Source organism: Pristis pectinata, chromosome 8, assembly GCF_009764475.1.
Source record: "Pristis pectinata isolate sPriPec2 chromosome 8, sPriPec2.1.pri, whole genome shotgun sequence".
Taxonomy (NCBI): Eukaryota; Metazoa; Chordata; class Chondrichthyes; order Rhinopristiformes; family Pristidae; genus Pristis; species Pristis pectinata.
This window is the reverse complement of record NC_067412.1, coordinates 5,233,324-5,249,065: the sequence shown is the minus strand read 5'-3', so window position 1 is coordinate 5,249,065 and position 15,742 is coordinate 5,233,324. Positions and strand designations below refer to the sequence as shown.

Here is a 15,742-nt window from a genome sequence, read left to right as displayed (position 1 = left end):
AATTCTGCTAATCTTCGTGTCATCTGCAAACTTACTGATCTTGCCTCCGACATCCAAGTATATCACAAGCAACAATGGTCCCAGCACCAATCCCTGTGGGACACCACTAGCCACAGATATCCAATCACAAAAAAAAACAACCTTCTATCATCACCCTGTGTCTCCTATTGCCTTAAAAGTGAAAGATCCTGAAAAGGATGTGAAAGATACTATATAAATGCAAGCCTTTTATGCCATGAAACAGAAACAATATTGAACGGTTCCCTTATACGATGAGATGGACTCTTGACCTCACAATCTACCTTGTTGTGACCTTGCATCTCATTGTCTACCTGCACTGCACTTGCTCTGTAACTGTAACACCTTGTATTGTTTTACCTTGTACTACCTCAATGTAACTGCACTGTGTAATGAATTGACCTGTACAATCGGTATGCAGGACAAGTTTTTCACCGTACCCCAGTACAAGTGACAATAATAAACCAATACCAATAATCCCAGCATAAATATTGCATTATAATATATTAGTATGCTTGAAGGAATTAAACCGTGCATTTTCTTGGGCACACTATCGGCTGTGAGCAGCTGAGAGATGTCCCGTGGTCATTGAGGGTTAAAAGTCAGCAAACTGGGCCTTTGCAATAGACCACTCCCTTCCCATCCACAGATGGCCTGAGTTAAGCGTCAACAACCAGTGCCCTGATTTCCCCAACAACTTCACACAGTCATCAGACAATAAGCTTACCAGATGCTGTTATAGTTGTGGGCGTGCTATGTTGGCACCGGAAGCATGGTGACACTTGCGGGCGGCCCCCAGAACACTCGACGCAGAAGATGCATTTCACTGTGTGTTTCGATGTACATGGACTAATATAAAGATATTGAATGGACCTCGTGTATAATAAAATGGACTCTTGACCTCACAATCTACCGCATTACAGCCTTGCACCTTACTGTCTACCTGCACTGCACTTTCCCTATAACTGTAACACTTTACTCTGCATTCTGTTATTGTTTTCCCTTGTACTACCTCAATGCACTGATGTAATGAAATGAAATGATCTGTATGAAAGGTATGCAAAACTCAGAGGGTCAGGCAGCATCTGTGAAGGGAAATGGACACTGAGAATGTTCATCTGGTCTGCATGTAGCTGCCCTGACCCAAAACATTGACTGTCCATTTCCCTCCACAGATGCTGCCTGACCCACTGGGCTCCTCCAACAGTTTGCATTTTGCTCCTGAAAGCAAATGATTTTCACTGTACCTCGGTACACGTGACAACAATAAACCAATTTACCACATTTACGCAGGACATATGCTTAAAGTTTAACCCAGAGGAAAGGGCCGTGCCCGACTTACCGAACAACTGATTTGGATTGGCATTTGTTGCTTTCTCGTAATTTGTCAGGCCCTCGTAAATCACTTTCCCCACCGCGGCATAGAGACACTCCAGCTCCTCGTACTTCGAAGCCACGCTTGACGTGCCTGTTTGAAAGCGAGGAATGTGACGCCAGCAGGGTATAGTTTAAAGAATGTTAAAAACTGCGCCAGTTCCCCTAACCCCCAGCGTGTGACCTACTCGGTTCTGTTGGGAAGACGCTCATTAAGCGGGAGAGCAGAGTGTGGACGGCCCGCAACACCTTGTTATTGCCACAGGTCATGCACGCTGCTATCCCTCGCTGCAATGGCTTGAAGCTGCTGAGGATGGCCGAAGACTGGAGCACAGTGAGAAGGAAGCTCAACACCTCCAACCCCGTGCAGATGTTCGCCATGTTTGCTTGACTGGGCTGCTCCTAAAATGGTACAGGTAAGGCGAGGTGGGGGTGAAAAATATTAACAGCAAATGTAAAAGACAACTACTTTAGTACGCAACAAGTTGATCAATGCAATTTTTATTTGCTAGCTGGTTGAAAGTTAAGATAAATCTTGAAAGCAAATGAACACATAGAAGGCTGCAGATGCTGGGATCTGGAGCAAGAAACGAACTGCTGGAGGAACTCAGAGGGTCAGGCAGCATCTGTGGAGGGAAACGGACATTGAGACCCTTCATCTGGACTGCACATTGCCATTCGACAGATGACGGGTCGCAACCTGAAAAGTCGACTGCCCATTTCCCTCCACGGATGCTGCCTGACCCGCTAGGTTCCTCCAGCAGTTTACTGAAAGCAACTGATTGTTTTGGCCTGTCCTTGATGCTGGGAGTCACAGGTCTGATGTGGAACAGGATTGGTCATAGAGAGAGGGGGGGGAGAGAGAGAGAAGGGGGGGAGAGAGAGAGAGAAGGGGGGGAGAGAGAGAGAGAAGGGGGGAGAGAGAGAGAGAAGGGGGGAGAGAGAGAGAGAAGGGGGGAGAGAGAGAGAGAAGGGGGGAGAGAGAGAAGGGGGGGAGAGAGAGAGAGAAGGGTGAGAGAGGGAGAGAAGGGGGGACCGAGAGACAGAAGGGGGAGAGAGAGAGAAGAGGGGGAGAGAGAGAGAGGGGGGGAGAGAGAGAGAGAAGGGGGGGAGAGAGAGAGAGGGGGGGAGAGAGAGAGGGGGGAGAGAGAGAGAGGGGGGGAGAGAGAGAGGGGGGGAGAGAGAGGGGGGGAGAGAGAGGGGGGGAGAGAGGGGGGGAGAGAGAGGGGGGGAGAGAGAGGGGGGGAGAGAGGGGGGGAGAGAGAGGGGGGGAGAGAGGGGGAGAGAGAGGGGGGAGAGAGAGGGGGGAGAGAGAGGGGGGAGAGAGAGGGGGGAGAGAGAGGGGGAGAGAGAGCGAGGGGGGGAGAGAGCGAGGGGGGGAGAGAGAGCGAGAGGGGGGGAGAGAGAGGGGGGAAGAGAGAGAGAGCGCGCTTGGAAAGAGGCCCTTCAGCCCATCGAGTCCACACTGACCATCAACCACCCATTTACACTAATCCTGTTTTATTCTCCCCACATTCTCATCATCTCCCTCAGATTCTACCCCTCACCCACACACTAGAGGCAATTCACAGCAGCCTATTAGCATACCAAATTTGGGATATGTGGAGGAAACCAGAGCACCCGGGGGAACCCCACTCAGAGGGTAAACGAGTGAATTCCACACAGGTAGCACCAGAGATGGCGATTGAACCCAGGTCTCTGGTGCGATGAGGCAGTGGCTTTACCAGCTGCGCCACCCCCTTCTGAAGCAGGCTGCAAGATAGCTTGGTAAAAACAACAGTGCTGGCATTCTTCAGACCTCCCAATTAAATCATCAGGTTCTTCTGGATAGTAACTCCCTATAGCTTCCTAAATGGATTTCTCTTAAATTATTTTTAAAAATACATGCAATTATACCTCATCAAACGTCAATTATATGGCACCAAATGTCCTGCAAGATTAAAGCCTTCCTCATCTAAGCTCTGCGCGAGTACACATTCTGCATAAAAACGTATTAAGTGTAAGTAATTTTTGTAGTGTGTAGCACGCCTCTTGATTACTGCAATCATTGAAGCAGGACGACTCTGAATTTCAAATTGAACCAATACCACTTAGGAAATTCACCGTATATAGCTTTTATTTCATGGTTGAGCCGAGTCAAGAGGGTGACTTTGAGATTATAAAAATTAGAGCAAATCTGAAGGTATCATGTTTTTTCCTCAGGTTTCTTCAGTGAAAGATAAATATCGTGCTCTGAACAGCTCTTGGTTTGTGCCGCAGAATATCAAGGGGCATCAGCAGCACAGTTAGCAGAGCAGCTGCCTCACAACTCCAGCGGCCCAGGTTCGAGCCTGACCTCCAGTGCTGTCTGTGTGAGTTTGCAAGTTCTCCCCGTGACTGCGATTCCCCCCACCCCTGGATTCCTCCCACATCCCAAAGACGTCGAGGTTGGTAGATTAATTGGCCACTGTAAATCGTCCCTGGTGCGTCAGTGAGTGGTAGAATCTGGAGGGAGTTGATGGGAACGAGGAAAATTAAAATGAGATTATGTGTAGGATTAGGGTAGACGAGTGCTTGATGGTCAGCACAGACTCGATGGATTGAAGGGCCTGTTTCCTTGCTGTACGTCACCGTGACTATATTCTGGGATGCTGTAATTTCGCAGCCAGCGCCACTTAAGTAAGGTCATTCAGTATTATGAAGCTAAAGTAGTAAAATTCCCACCTAGTTTAGAGTAAGCAATAACACACTGGCATCTCAATGCGCTGAGGCACAAAGTGACAAGATTGCATCTTTCCCCACAAAGCGAGTTCCTAATCTCAGCCCAGCTGGCTGTGAGTTACTGAACCAAAGCTTGTACCTCCCCAAAGGAGTAACAGGAAGATGTAAATCAGCCATGGAGTTAACCTTGTTTGCTGGCACTATGAACCACTCCATCAGAAGCCTTCTGGCTGTAAAGGCTACCGATTCACCCAGCAAAAGAATAACACACAGCGTGCCAGGAGGGATGCAAATTACATGGAGGGTGACATGGTAGTGTAGCGGTTAGCGTGACGCTATTACAGCGCCAGCTATCGGGGTTCAATTCCCATCACTGTCTGTAAGGAGCTTGTACATTCTCCCGCGTCTGAGTGGGTTTTCGCCGGGTGCTCTGGTTTCCTCCCACATTCTAAAGACGTACAGGTAGGATAATTTGGAGGTTAAAATGGGCGGCGCGGACTCGTTGGGCCGGAAGGGCCTGTTACCACGTTGTAAATAAAATTTAACAAAAAAATTTAAAATTTACATCTTAATGAAGAGTAAAATAAGTAAATAAAAAGCAACAAGTGCGAAGACTCTCATCAACCTCTTGTCATTTTTGATGTTTTAGTGATGTTAGTGATAATATAGTTTATACACAGTGGGTGGTAGATATGTGGAACCAGCTGTCAGAGAAAGAGATTGAGGCAGGTACAGTAGATACATTTAAGAAGTATGTGGACAGGTGTATGGATGACAAGAGTTTAGAGTGATATGGGCCAAGTGCTGGGAAATGGGATTAGCCCAAATGGGATTATTTTGGTCGGCATGGACATGTATGGGCTGAAGGGCCTTTTTCTGTGCTGTACACACTCAATGACTCTAAATCCAATTGTTTTTTTTAAAAGTGTGCTGAACAACATTTTGTTTATTCTTTAAAATAAATTACTGGTTTTAAGCTAAGCATTTGCGGCCATCAACATGAGACCCCACAAACAACTGAGCAAGTCCTTGTGAACACACAACCTCCCACAAACTCGTGAGTAAAATCTCTTTGGACCACATGAGTAAAAGTGTGTGTCTGTGTCTCTGTATCCTAGAAACAATTCAACTGAAACGGCACTTCACCTCACGCTATGTCAATCAATGGCGGGAGCTAACAAATCAGATACAGAATCCCTGCAGATCAAGATAAAAAATGATAAAGAGCACACTGTTACCTTGATGCACATCCCTCTAAAGAGCACACAGTGCAGTAAGTCAGAAATATATTTTAACCATCAGAAATGAAGCTGATAAATTACTTAATCTTTTTGGCTACAGTTTGCGACACTGCTTGTTATAGGCTGGTGTAATCCTGCAAACTGGACTTGGTTCTAGGAAGGAGGTGAAAAATTGATGGTCCCAAAAAATACCAAAAATGCAACACATTAAATCAGTGTGGGTGAAGAGTTAAATCCCCTCACGTTGCCCACTGCACCAGCTACAACTCTACTGTTTGTCCCTCTGTTTCACTGCTCTAAGTATCTTAAACCTGAGCAGACTTTTTCCATGTCATCTACTCTGTATCAATTTTCCACTCGCTTCCAATCCATCAGCAGCCTGCGATCTTGATGTTCTTTGAAGTAATAACCCAGGTTAATTTATCTGCAGTGTTTAATATTGAGCAAAGATAATCTCTTTCGCTTTGCATTTTGTTGTGCAGTAATTTAAGCTACCATGCATCAGAACTTCATCTGAATCTATATCGTTCTTCCCAATAGGTCTGCCCTCAAGAGTGAAAATGGAAAATTTATTTGCAGTGTTTACATATCAGTTACCTATCAAGAGGCAAGCTCGAGTGAGTCCAGGCTGCAAAGTACAGTATGCTGCTCTCTAAGAAGTAGCTCTCTGCAATATTAACTGTTTGCAAAATCATACCACTGTCATTAACAACTTGTCAAACCACTGGAGTTTCAGCTCTGCTTTTGGCCACATATCAGATCGAAGAGCCATCTTCAGGAGGCTAACACATCGCCTGGACAACATTTCTCCCGGTGAACCCGCTGTGTTGGAGGAGTCGTTCACCTGGGATTCAATTGCCACACGTCAGACAGAACAGAAGGCAACATGGTCTCATGCTTAACCAAGAACAATTTAAATCTCTGTTTTACTACCACTTCGCAGGAGACTAGTGTTGTACAGAAAAACAAAACGCATACATTTATATACAAAACTGTACAAATACTGCATACAAAATGCAAAATGAAACAATTACAATATTTTCATGGCTCGTGTGCACATAAAGCATCTGAAGCAAAGGAGTAAACTACAGAAAGCACTTAAACATCAAACCAGACATTTATCCTTTTTAAAAAAAATGCAAGAACAGAAACAAAATGCAATCTTAGCTGTTGGTTTCTCGCCTGATTAACTGGACATGTTAAATCTTGATTGTCAGCACTCGCACTTCAATGTCAGAAATCTAGAGTGACACTTCATTGCAAAACTGGAGAGTACGCCATTTTCCAGGTGATACATTAAGCAGAGGCTTTGCATGCCTGCTCCAAGGGACACAGGAAGTTTTATAGTCTTATTCAAACAGCAAGAGAATCTCCCTAGTGTCAATTTCTCCTCCCTCAAGCAACACAATGAAAATAAATGTCCTGGTCACATCTCTGCGTACAAAATGACTGCTGTGTAATTTAGTCTCCATCATGTATTTACGAATCAGATTTATTATCACTGACATATGACGTTCACCGGAAAGGTACCGGAGGATTGGAGGGTGGCAAATGTGCCCTTATTCAAAAAAGGTAGTAGGGATAGTCCAGGGAATTATAGACCAGTGAGCCTTACGTCTGTGGTGGGCAAGTTGTTGGAAAGGATTCTTAGAGATTGGATCTATGGGCATTTAGAGAATCAGGGTCTGATCAGGGACAGCCAGCATTGCTTTGAGGGGCAGATAATGTCTCACAAGCCTGATGGTGTTCTTTGAGGAGGTAACCAGACAGGTTGATGAGGGTAGTGCAGTAGATGTGGTCTATACGGATTTTAGTAAGGCATTTGACAAGGTTCCACATGGTAGGCTTCTTCAGAAGGTCAGAGGGCATGGGATCCAGGGAAGCTTGGCCATGTGGATTCAGAATTGGCTTGCCTGTAGAAAGCAGAGGGTTGAGGTAGAGGGAGTGCATTCAGTTTGGAGGGCTGTGACTAGCAGTGTCCCACAAGGATCAGTTCTGAGACCTCTGCTTTTCACAATTTTTATTAATGACTTGGATGAGTGGGTAGAAGGGTGGGTTGGCAAGTTTGCAGACAACACAAAGGTTGGTGGTGTTGTGGATAGTGTAGAGGCTTGTTGAAGATTGCAGAGGGATATGGATAGGATGCAGAGCTGGGCTGAGAAGTGGCAGATGGAGTTCAATCCGGAGAAGTGTGAGGTGGTACACTTTGGAAGGACAAACTCTAAGGCAGAGTACAAAGTTAATGGCAGGATTCTGGGTAGTGTGGAGGAGCAGAGGGATCTGGGGGTTCATATCCACAGATCCCTGAAAGTTGCCTCACAGGTGGATAGGGTAGTTAAGAAAGCTTATGGGATGTTAGCTTTCATAAGTCGTGGGATCGAGTTTAAGAGCCGTGAGGTAATGATGCAGCTCTACAAAACTCTGGTTAGACCACACTTAAGAGTACTGTGTCCAGTTCTGGTCGCCTCATTATAGGAAGGATGTGGAAGCGTTGGAAAGGGTGCAGAGGAGATTTACCAGGATGCTGCCTGGTTTAGAGAGTATGCATTATGAGGAGAGACTAAGGGAGCTAGGGCTTTACTCTTTGGAGAGAAGGAGGAGAGGAGACACGACAGAGGTGTACAAAATATTAAGAGGAATAGATAGAGTGGACAGCCAGCGCTTCTTTCCCAGGGCACCAATGCTCAATACAAGAGGGCATGGCTTTAAAGTAATGGGTGGGAAGTTGAAGGGAGATATCAGAGGAAGGTTTTTTACCCAGAGAGTGGTTGGGGCATGGAATGAGCTGCCGGGGGTGGTGGTGGAGGCAGGTACATTGGTCAAATTCAAGAGATTGCTAGATAAGCATATGGAGAAATTTGAAATAGAGGGATATGTGGGAGGAAGGGGTTAGATAGTCTTAGGCGAGGTTTAAAGGTTGGCACAACATTGTGGACCAAAGGACCTGTATTGTGCTGTACTGTCCTATAATCAATTAGGCACTAGAATAAGTGCCTTGTAAACACAAACTGGTTTCATTCCGTTTCCTATACCCTTACCCACCTATTTCAGTTTAAAGTCTCTTCCCAGAAACATTAAACTACCTCTGAAAACGTCATGGCCTGGTGGGGTATTTGCTGCTTTAATTTGCAATAGCCTGTTTATAATTGTAAAATGCATTGTAGAGTGGAGTAAGGGAGGGCTGCTCAAGGTGAAGAAAACAATTACTTAGCAAGATGATCATCTAATTTTGGCATTAATATCCCACACTTGAAGGGATGTCTAGCTTTGGAAGTCAACTGGAAGTCACGAGAAGCGACAACCAGTGTTCATAACAACTTTCTTTCTCCTTCGAAAGATGAGGAATTAATAAGGAAAGCTTTATACCTATCACTTCTCTTGCAAACTCTGCATACAAATTGAATTACTCTGAAGTGTTGTGACTACTGTTACCTCACTCACAGCATGATCCACAAGTGACACTTGGATGACTGAGGAGATGATCTGGTATTTTCACTCTACTTTCTGATTGAAGAGACTACTTTATAAACAATATCCCATCAACCGTAATTCACAGCAACAGCCAGAGAACAGAGGCTTAACAAAGGATTTAAAAGACGGTTCATCTGACAGTGCACACACTCAGTGCCGCAATGAAGTGCCGCTGCTGGTTTACTAGTGTAGGGTAAAGTAAATCATTCTTGGCTATCAAGCCCTTTTGGGCTCCAAAGCTTTCTATAACCAAAGTGCTTTAGATGTGCAGATACCATTGTAAAGTCAGGAAAAGCATCGGTCAATTTGCTCAAAAGGTCTCATAATTATGATAAAGACTAGATCATCTGTTTTGGTGATATTGGTTAAGGGATAAATATTGGGCAAGTCTCTGTTCATCTCTGAAGCAATGGCCACAGCATACTTTGCTTCCACCCAATAGAGCGCACAGATCAGAGGCATAAGAGACTGCAGATGTTGGAATCTGGAGCAAAAAACAAACCACTGAAGGAACTCAGTGGGTCAGGCAGCGTCTGTGGAGGGAAATGGAAAGTCAACGTTTTGGGTCCAGACCTTTCATGTGGACTGAAAGAGTAGAGGGGAGGTGGCCAGTATAAAGAGGTGGGGGGGGGGGGGGGGGGGGAGGATGGGGCAAGTACTGACAATGGATCCAGGTGAGGGGCGGCTGGTTAGCAGATGGAGTCAGGTGGGCGAGGGGAGGGTGGGGATAGCGACAGAGCTGAGAGGTGGAGGCAACACAGGGCTGCAGATGGTGGAATCTGATAGGAGAGGAAGGTGGAGCATGGAACCAGATCAGGGAGGTGGGCAGGGCAGGTGGGAACAGTGGGGGGGGGGGGGACCCAGTGGGAGGAATGTGTGGGTGATGGGCAGATGAGGTAGGTAGGGGATTAGAGTGAAACTGGGTGATGGGGGCTTGGGGTGGGGACATTGTTGGAGGATCTGGGTGGATTAGGAGAGAAAAGGGACAGAGGGGGAGCAGATTACCTACACTGGTGAATTCAACATTCACACCGTCGGGTTGTAGACTCCCCAGGCAGAATACTAGTTTGCGTCTGGCCTCACCCTGGCAGTGGAGGAGGCCGAGGACAGACAGGTCGGTGTGGGAACGGAGAGGGGAATTAAAATGGCTGGCAACTGCAAGCTCCAGAGCGCCACGGCGGACGTAGTGCAGCTGCTCGGCAAAGTGGACAGGTCCTCGGTTTAACATCCCATCAGAGAAACAGAACTGGCAGCAGTGAAACACTTGCTCTACGCTGCAGTGCCAGCCAACATCACCTGAAGTGGAAACTGAACCTAAACTCCTGTACTCCGAGACAATGGTGTTACCAAGCGAACCAAACAAATTGTGGGCCAATATTTTTTTTAAATCGAATAAATGTCAGAGGGTAAAGAAAGACAAAGGATTGGCGTTAGCAAAAAAATAAAGCCCCTTGATGTATTAACATTCATTAATGCTGTAGTTCAGATCAGACAGTTCAAGTCAAGTCTCAAAGTTCACAGGCTGGAGTTACAAAGTGTGGCCTTTACCTGGCAAGCTATTCTGATGAGGAAATTCACTACAGTATCAGTGTGCTGTTTGTCAATGGGTTTTGAAAGTAGATGATCAGCCCCAGTTAGTGATTGGCTACGGCCAAACACCTGTCAATTAAAAAAAATAATAAATTGAGGTTATTTTTGCAACCAGATACAATATTAACTGCTTTGAAACCAACTCCAGCAGGCATAAGTTTCACCTAAACTCAGTGTGACAACCTGCAAAAATAAGATGTAAGCTTGCCTCATGTACAACACCTGGTTCCCCAAGTGTTACAACATGAGCCTTGTGTTATAGTGATACAGGAGTCTCAGGTGATGATAATGTTCACAGGCTGGAGTTACAAAGTGTGGCCTTTACCTGGATCAATGAGTCTACGCCAGGTCCCTTGAGTGCAAACCCATTAGCCCCATTCCCCATCTACCTTGTTGCAACCTTGCACCTTATTGTCTACCTGCACTGCACTTCCTCTGTAGCTGTGACACTTTACTCTGTACTGTTATTGTTTTTACCTGTACTACCTCAATGCACTCTGTGCTAACTCAATGTAACTGCAGTGTAATGAATTGACCTGTACGATCGGTATGCAAGACAAATTTTTCACTGTACAAGTGTACTTTCACTGTACTCGGTACAAGTGACAATAATAAACCAATACCAATACCCTCTCCTTATTTCACTGTACCCCTGCAACTTATTACCTCTCACATATGCCCAGCAGCTCCCCTTTGATTCTTTTATCTATTACAATAGATTAAAGGGTAACTTACAAGCATCGATTACCTTACTACATATCTTTGCAAGAGGGAGACAAGAGATTCTGCAGATGCAGCAGGTCAGGACTGATGAAGGGTCTTGACCCGAAACGTCGACTGCTTATTTCCCTCCATAGATGCTGCCTGACCTGCTGAGTTCCTCCAGCATTTTGTGTGTGACACGTCTTTGCAATGCAGCAGCAGCCAGTCCATGTGATCAGAAAAGACCCAAATTCCACACATCTTCACCCAAGGTCAGGATCTAACCCGTGATCCTGGAGCTGTGAGGCTGTAACATTAACTACCGCACAACTGTGTCTCCGAGTCAATTGCTGTAAACACTGTGTGTTAAAGCAAACTAGAAAATGAAGCAGATGTTTGTCTTTGGCTGCTGGTACTAACAGGTGTTGTGTATTAGTTACCCTTTGTATTCACACACCCAGCAGACAACTGGGGGGGGGGGGGGGGGGGAGTAAATGTCTCAGGGTCTCCAAGGCTTCAGGGCCTCTCTCTAAACCAGCACGTGATCTAATGTATTGTGAGAGAAGAGGTGCAAGGGAATCATACCATCAGCTCAAGGGTTCCTATTCATATACTGTATACAGGTCATCCCCAGGTTAAGAATGCCCAACTTACAGACACCCCTACATACGAACGAGCTCCCATAATACTATTAAAATTCAAAAGTCCGTTTGTTCCTATGAACAGCAGAATTCTGTACTTTTAACAATTGTTCTTTCTTATCAGTCTTATGTCCTTTTGATGCCATTAATTTCAATACCGTGGAGGTATAGCTACCATATCAAATGACTTTTTTTGTAAAGACCTCTGTAAATACGGAACCCATTCGTTACCCTGGGCAGCCTGTAAAGCACACTGCAGTTTTTAATCCTTCCATCAATGGGTATTCTTTCTGTTGCACAGTAGTGTAGCGGTTAGCATAACGCTTTACAGCGCCAGTGACCTGGGTTCAATTCTGGCTGCTGTCTGTAAGGAGTTTGTACGTTCTCCTCGTGTGTCCCAACAGCATTGTTATAAGACTATTGAACGGTCTCCTTGTATGATAAGATGGATTCTTGACCTCACAATCTATCCCGTTATGGCCTTGCACCTTATTGTCTGCCTGCACTGCACTTTCTCTGTAACTGTAACACTTTATTCTGCATTCTGTTGTTGTTTTACCTTGTACTACCTCAATGCACTGATGTGATGAAATGATCTGTATGGATGGCATGCAAAACTAAGTTTTTCACTGCACCTCGGTACATATGACAATAATAAACCAATTTACAAGTCATTGAGACACACATGCAGTGAAAGACTTCTGCTCGTGAAAATCAGGGAAAATTCTGGATCTCAATTTTGCCTTTTAAAGCACATTTTCTTCCTCAGGAATGAATGAACAATTAGAATTAAGGACAAAGCACGGTATTTCTTGCAGCTTCAATCAGAAAGTGGCTTCCCACTGCATCACGTTATTTTTAGTCAATTACTTTAACACTGCAGTCAAATTAACACATCCAAAAATACCAAATCTAGGCATACAGGCAAAGTAGTGCAAGTTACAGACAATTCACTTCAACATAAAATGGAGGCAGCACTGACAGACACCACTGTGTCAGTAAACAAAATGGCGAACCTTAATAACCAGGCTGTATCCTCACTCAAAACAGTTTATGAAAACATGACTGACTGAAAGCAAAATGTAGTTCGCAAGTACACACTATTCTGTAGGTAAAATAAGATGAAATTTAGGTGATTTTAATTTAGCACTCAATAACCAATGATGCAAGTAACTACCTCAAACTGTTGTGCTGTCCAAACTGAAGAATATTCCAATCACTAGAAATATATTGTGCAATTATAATTTTCCAGACAGAACATGGAGATGAAATTAATTTTAAAATTATTTGGAGGTCAGCGTAAATGCTACTTTGCTAGATCCAACCTAACTTCCGAAACTTCACCTAGACAACTTCCCAATAATCCAAGTGTCAACGACACAGCTCAATGTAACGATACTTTAAAGGGATGCATAATCCTGTGAAGGAAAACTGGAGAAATTAATCAATAATTCAAGTATTAAAACCAAATCACTACAATGCCTCGCGTCCAGATTGTACTCACAGTTCCAGCATTTGTTCGGAGACGTTTCACATCCTGAGCGGAATCCACAGACAGACCACGTTTGACGCTACCATTGGTTGCACTGGTTCCCTCTCCGCCACCATTCAGATCTGGATCGGAATCAGGCTACATATTGGGGGTGGGGTTGCAAGAATATTCAATGTCTGGATGATTTTAATATCCAAAAATCAAGTCTCACAATAAAGCAAACTACATTTATATAGTGCCTTTCTTGACTTCAATGACCTTTTAAAGCACAGCTGATGAAGTAATACTTGAATTTAGTCACTTTAGTAACATTGGAGACTCAGGAACTAACTAGGGCACAGCAAGTTTCCATAAACAAGTAGATACAACCTCCAGCAATGCAGAGGAGGAGTGTTGGCCTGGACTTTTTGCTCAATTTTACTCACAGTGAGTGTGACTTCAACTCACACCATTCAAGTCTGAGGTGAGACTGCCAAGGGTGACCACAAAGAAATGTTCTGAATTATAAATAACATCCAATCCCAGGATTGCTAATCAAACCAACTAATTAAACAAAGTTCGTGTCCTATAAAATCAACATTTAGATTTTGCAGATATCAGACCCCATCGGATAAAAACATTCAATGAGTTACAGGGAGAGGCTGAGCAGGCTAGGACTTTATTCCTCGGAATGTGGGAGACTGAGGGATGACCTTATGGAGGTGTATAAAGTCATGAGGAGCATAGGCAGGGTGAATGTGCAGTCCATTTTCCCAGGGAAGGGGAACTAAACATGAGAGAGCATAGGGTTAAGGTGAAAGGAGAAAGATTTAAAAGGGACCTGAGACGACAACTTCTCACAGAGGGTGGTGCGTATATGGAATGACATGCCAGAGAAGGTGGTTGAGGCAGGCACAACAACATTTTAAAGACATTTGGATAAGTACATAGATGAGAGGGGTTTAGAGGGATATGGACCAAACGTGGGGAAATGGGACTAGCTTGGTGAACACCGTGGTCGGCATGGATGAGTAGGGCCGAAGGGCCTGTTTCCATGCTGTATTATTCTGTGACTCGATGATACAATGCCAGAGTTATTTTGCAAATTCAAACTAAAATATAAGCAACTCTAGAAACTTTGAAAACACTGCTACACTGCTGGCATTAGGCTTACATTAAACACTACAGCACAGTACAGGCCCTTCGGCCCACGATGTTGTGCCAACATTTTATCCTGCTCTAAGATCTATCTAACCCTTCCCTCCCACATGAATGATAGAAAAATGGAGGGCCATGTGGGAGGGAAGGGTCAGATAGATCTTAGAGCAGGATAAAATGTCGGCACAACATCATGGGCCGAAGGGCCTGTACTGTGCTGTAATGTTCTACATTCTACATAAGACTAAACCGGTAGCTCTTACAAACAAAAAATTCAATATCTGGGGTTTTTTAAAACAAAACACTGTATCAAGATGTTAAAATCTATTCTTTTTTAAATCGTGAATCTAATATTGTTAATCAACAGTCATCTTGCTTTTAAAGGTGAGGCCATTTATGCAGCAAACTTGCTTTCTCACCTGCTGGTCCTTGATCCGCTGCAGCTCCCACTTAATGACGACTTCAGCCAGATCAACTGCCAGCTTTCGCTGTTCGATGGTGACGCTGGGTGTAAAACCTAGTCGCTGCATGGCGCTGACCATGTGTTGCACAAGATGGTGGCGCACCGGGAAATAAACCTAAAGAAAAATATTATTCCCAACACCATCACCTTTATAAACCGTGCAGCTGGCATTAAACATTACACAACAGGATACTAGAGGATGCACTTAAGGTGAGAGGAAGAAAATTTAAAAGGAGATGTGTGAATTGTTTTTTTTACACAGAGTGGTGGGTGCCTGGAATGGGCTGCCAGGGGTGGTGGTGAAGGCAGATATGACATTTAAGAGGCTGTTAGACACATGAATAAACAGAGAATGGAGGAATATGGATCATGTTCAGGCAGAAGAGATTTAGTTTAATTTGGCAACATGTTCGGCACAGACATGGTGGGCCGAAGGGCCTGTTCCTGTGCTGTACTCTGCTACGTTCCATGTAGGAAAAAGGGTTCCAACGTATAACTCTTGTAAGTTACTGAGCACGGGGGACATTTTTACAAACTCCTTAACAAAAGACGGGGAAGATTTATAGCTGTTAGCTCTCCACATCATATATGTCATGTTGTCAGCCCATCAATTCAGAGAGTGATGTGTGCATGAAATGTGCTGCCGGGGTGGTGGTGGAGACAGATACGATAGAGGCGTTTAAGAGGCTCTTAGATAGGCACGTGAATGTGCAGAGAATAGAGGGATATGGACATTGCATAGGGAGAAGGGATTTGTTTAGTTAGGCATTTAATTACTAGTTTAAAAACACTATGATGCTGAAAGAACTCAGCAGGCCAGGCAGCATCCGTGGAGAAAAGCAGGCGGTCAACGTTTTGGGTCAGGACCCTTCTTCAGGACTGAAGATAGGAAAAGGGGCAGCCCAATAAATAG

At 44.6% G+C, this 15,742-nt stretch overlaps 1 protein-coding gene across 1 annotated transcript in view; it reads right to left on the bottom strand.

Moving 5' to 3' along the window:
* The window catches only part of trrap (transformation/transcription domain-associated protein), a 283,953-nt gene that overhangs the window by 150,831 nt on the left and 117,380 nt on the right, over positions 1–15,742 (bottom strand). The window contains 6 exon segments of the mRNA XM_052021047.1: positions 1,361–1,486; positions 1,581–1,794; positions 6,031–6,177; positions 10,353–10,463; positions 13,242–13,367; positions 14,786–14,944. Coding sequence (XP_051877007.1) covers positions 1,361–1,486; positions 1,581–1,794; positions 6,031–6,177; positions 10,353–10,463; positions 13,242–13,367; positions 14,786–14,944 — 883 coding nt within the window.